Source organism: Elephas maximus, chromosome 10, assembly GCF_024166365.1.
Source record: "Elephas maximus indicus isolate mEleMax1 chromosome 10, mEleMax1 primary haplotype, whole genome shotgun sequence".
NCBI lineage: Eukaryota > Metazoa > Chordata > Mammalia > Proboscidea > Elephantidae > Elephas > Elephas maximus.
Window position 1 is genome coordinate 28,377,525 of NC_064828.1, and position 4,987 is coordinate 28,382,511.

Consider the following 4,987-nt stretch of genomic DNA (forward strand, 5'->3'; position numbering starts at 1 on the left):
AATTTAGCTTTATACAAGCTTGCACCAGTGAAAAGACTTTAAAACTGAAACTACTGAAGTATTTACCAACTGATGATATTAAAATATTTATGTTACATCCATACACCCAAATACTCTGAAGCCGTTATAAAAAATTTTCAGACTTTTTTTTTTTATACAGTTAAAATATGCTTTTAAGTGAAACTTTGGATAGCGAAAGATCATGTGCAGTATGTTCCTGAGCTTTTAAATACATCAGTATCAAGAGAAATGAACGATAAGCATTTTTCAATAAGTACTTCAGGGAGTGGGATTGCTAGGCAAGAGAACTGGGATTTTGACTTTAAATTTTGTATACTTCTCTCAGCCAAGATGCTGCCAGGACACTCAAACTAGATACCTTGAGAAGAGCTTAATAATGGGAATATTTACAAAGCTGGGGCAGTGTGAGGGAGAACAAAGGAAGGAACTCTATCCCAGGCTAGTAACAGCAGGGATGTCTACCACTCCTAGGACAGAGGGCAATTGTAAAAACCTCAGAATAAACTGCTGAGTGAAGAGGACCATTGCAGAGGAATACAGCCAGTCCACTGTGATCCTGCAGAGAAAGGATAAATGTAAATGACTCCACCTTTCTCACCATCATTCCTCATTTTGGTTTCTTTTTAGAGTTCCACATTGGCCAAACCAACCGGAAAACTAATACAAGGAGAATATTAATGCAATCTGTTCAAGTCGGGTTCCTGAGACACAAATTTGGATGGAGAATGGTCTTTTCCTGCTCGTTAGTTCATTGACATGTGAAGTTCACAGTGGTCTGGGGCCATTCTCAGCTGTGCTCTCTGGAACCCCAGAATCTCCAAACCTACAAAATCTGTTTACAAGAATAGGAAGGAAAATTTTCCCTTGTAGATTATTTAGCCTAATAGTATGACTTCTTCCACTTTGGAGTCGTGTATTCCAGCTATGGGAGTTTATTGTCACTGGTTTAGGGTATGTTGTGGTGGTTGTTAGGTGCTGTTGAGTCGATTCCAACTCATAGTGACACAATGTACAACAGAATGAAATACAGGCTGGTCCTGTGACATCCTCACAATCATTGTTATGTTTGAACCCATTTTGGCAGCTGTTGTGTCAATCCATTTCATTGAAGGTCTTACACTTTTTCACTGACCCTCTACCAAGCATATATACCAAGGGTATATACAGTATCAAATAGGACAGCATCCCAAACTTGCTAAGGGTTTCTCTCATAGTTTATACAGAAACTGTGAGCATTTAGCAGACCATTCCATCACTCTATCAAGTCATTTGTTTCTGAGGGATACAGCACGAGGAAGTTAATAGAATTCTGTGAATGTAATCCCATTGTTATACTTTATTTCCTATAAAATAATTACCTATGAAAGAAATAAAATTTCTTCTGTTATGTTTAAATTATTATATTGTCACTCAGGTGAATAGGTAGTGATGGCAGAAGCATTCTTGCTCTTAGATACCTAAAATACTTCACTACCATCTCATACAAGTGATCAGTCATTTCAGATAATACTTTGATTTGCCATCCCAAGATCAGAACTTAAATTCAGAAAAATAATAAAATAGATAAGGAGCCCAAAGAGATTTAGGAGACCATAGTGAATGCAGAGGGGCTGCTTAGTGGAGACAAACAGAACATCCCATTATAAGTATGTCCTGCATGGAATTTATCAGGGAGTTCAATATTTGCTTTTAACTACTGAGCCTCTCAATGATTTAGCCCAACAAATACATTTTCTTTAAGTTAGCAACTGTTTTCTAACTTGCTTATCTCTTTACCCACCATAAAGCAAAGAGAAACAAGGTCTAATTTATGAACTTGACCAATAGTTCCTTCAATTGACTGGGTGGTGACCAGAGTTTTTAAGAAGTAAAGGAAAGAGAAAAGAAAAATAAAGACAAAATAAAAAAGAAGAGAAAATTTCATAAACACAAGTATTATTATTTGAAACTTTGCTCAGGTTCTATATGTTTGTGGGGAGGAGAAAATATACTATATCACTTACTATGGGTCACTGTCACAAAGTGTGAAAGCCACTGCTTTACACGACTCTCCCCTTACCACTTAGCCACTCTCTCCTCACTCACACTCCACAACTGAGGCCTTGTTACCAACACACACAAGTTCATTAGAACAAGAAGCCTGCCAATAGTGTTCTTAACTATAATAGAGCAATTTAAAAGGGGCAGGAATAAAGGGAGGTTAGAGGGGAATAAGGAAAAGGAGAGGAGAAAAAAGAAAGGGGGAATGGGTGAAAAAAACAGTACAGAAATCTGAAAGAGTGGAGGAAAATAGAAAGAAAAACCTCCTCACTAGGGGTAAGGAAGAAGGAAGAGCAGGAAATAGAAGGAAAAGAAAAAGGAGAATGCCATGTGTTTAAATAGCATGCTGCTGGTCAGGGGGAAAAACCATGGAGTGCTCCTAGTTTTCCTTTGTATTCCAAGGTCATCTCACACAGTTTGCTCCCGTGTGTGAGCTCTTCAAGGTTCTGCCCTCTTTGCAGAGTCCTGATCGAGACCCAAAGAGGGTGTAAGGCAATCAACCGATAACAGTTAAAAGACTCAGTTCAATCCTCTATTGGCAAATTCTTCATTAAGTACTGCCAGGAATTTCTGTCTGTGAGACAGATTACTGTTTAAAAAAAGAAAGAGGGAGAGGTCTCCCTGTTCTGAGGGCCTTAAAGAAGCCTGCCTATTTTGTATTTCTATTAATTACTTCTTGTAAGTATTATTCCTTAAGATCAAGCCACAGGATTACTATCATCTCTGGTTTATAAATACTTTATATATAACCTTCTCTCTTTTCAGAAGAAAATGTCATTCACTCCTAAGTGAAAGAAGCAAAAGACTTGATAGCAATGTCAAAACAATCAACCTAATGTAGGGTGAAAGAAGCTTCTGTATGAGTTTGGCCATCAACATAAGAACTTCAATACTGAATGGGCTCTTCACAATAAGGTCAATCGCTTAAGAGATCTTCCTGTAACTCACTAGCTGTCTGAGTACTCTCCGCATTGCCACCTGCATTTCTTGATTCCTGAATGTGTAAATGACAGGATTCAGGAAAGGAGTGAGAACTCCATCAAAGATGGCCAGAAACTTATCCAGGTATGTGGACGAAAATGGCCATGTATAGAAGAATATCAAAGGACCAAAGAACAAAACTACCACAGTGATGTGAGCTGAAAGTGTGGACAGGGCCTTGGATAAACCAGCTGAAGAATGTTTCTGAACAGTGAGAAGGATGATGATATAGGAAATGATCAGTATGAAAAAGGAGCCCACAGAGATAAATCCACTGTTGGCCATGACCATGAACTCCAGTCGGTAGGTGTCTGTGCAGGCCAGTTTGATTACCTGAGGAAGGTCACAGTAAAAGCTGTCCAACAGATTGGGGCCACAGAAAGGTAAGTTTACTACAAAAGCCAATTGAACCACAGAGTGAATAAGGCCAATCATCCAGGCTGACACTAAAAAGAAGATGCACATTCGTGGGCTCATGGTGGTCAGGTAGTGGAGAGGCTTACAAATGGCCACATATCTGTCAAAGGCCATGGCTATGAGCAGCACCATCTCCACACCACCAATGACATGGATGAAGAAGATCTGAACGATGCAACCACCAAAGGAGATGACTTTGCGCTTTCTGAAAAGGTCATAAATCATCTTGGAAGAAGCGATAGAAGAACCACCCAGGTCAATGAAGGAGAGATTGGCCAAAAGGAAGTACACGGGAGAATGTAAGTGTGAGTCCAAATTTACAGTGAGCATAATGAGGGCATTTCCCACCACGCTGGCCACATAAAGCATGGAAGAGAACACAAAGAGGATAAATTGTATCTCCCAGGAATTGGAGAGTCCCATGAACACAAACTCTGATACTACAGAGTGATTTGTTCCATCCATTGACTTTGCCAGCAGTGCTATCTAAAAGAAGAAAATAGAAAGAAATATAAATTATGAGAATTATGTTAATATATTAGTACTTTTTTTTTAGAAGGATAAAAATCAAAATTATGAAAGCTGGTCTTCACAATGGCTGCAACAATGGGCTCAAATGAAGCAATGATTGTGAGGATAGTGTAGGACTGGGCAGCATTTCCTTCTGTTGTACGTAGGGTCCCTATGAGTAGGAACCAACTTGGCGGCCCCTAACAACTTCTGCACTTTGGCATTTCATCCAGCCTAATAAATATATATATATATATATATATATATATTTTTTAATGTGATCATGGACCCTAACATTGTGATCACACAGAGAAGTTGGTTGCTGCCACGTGGAGCTGCTCTCTACCACCAAGTTCACTCTGCATTTAACATCTGAGAAGGTTAATTTGTTGTTTCAATTTGTCTAGCCATTATTGCTAGTTGCCGTTGAGTTGGTGCTGACTCATGGAGACCTTATATATAACATAAGGCTGTAATACCCTAAAACTTCTGGGACATAGTACCCAGTTATTTAATAAGACACTAATCTTGTTGTTGCTGTGAAGGTATTTTGCAGATGTGTTGAAAATCTACAATGAGTTGACTTTGAATAAAGGCAATTACCCTTGATAATGTCAGTGAGCTGTCATCCAATCAGTTGAAGGCCCTAAGAGCAAAAACTGAGATCCCCCAGAGAAGAATTTCTGCCTCATGACTATAACATTAAGTCCCATCTGAGTTTCTAGCCTGGAAGCCTACCCTATGAATGTTGGGCTTGCCAAACCCCATACTCATGTGAGCCAATTCCTTACAGTAAATACCCAAATAATGTAAAGTAACTTGAGCAGGGCAATAAATTTATTTAATGTTAGAGCTAATACTAGAACTCAGGTCCACTGACTCCAAGATTAGTAAAACCATTGTCATCGAGCTGATCCTGACTCGTGGCAAGCACATGAATTACACAGTAGAACTACTCCATGGAGTTTTCTTGGCAGTGGTCTTTATGGAAGCAGATCATCCGGCCTTTCATCTATGG

General features: G+C 39.1%; 1 protein-coding gene across 1 annotated transcript; it reads right to left on the bottom strand.

Annotated features, from left to right (window-relative positions):
* Positions 1 to 2,985: 2,985 nt before the first annotated feature.
* LOC126084523 (olfactory receptor 4F3/4F16/4F29-like) lies at positions 2,986 to 3,924 on the bottom strand. The gene has a single exon (XM_049899138.1). The coding sequence runs from the start codon at positions 3,922 to 3,924 to the stop codon at positions 2,986 to 2,988; it is 939 nt and encodes a 312-aa protein (XP_049755095.1).
* Between the last annotated feature and the right edge of the window lie 1,063 nt (positions 3,925 to 4,987).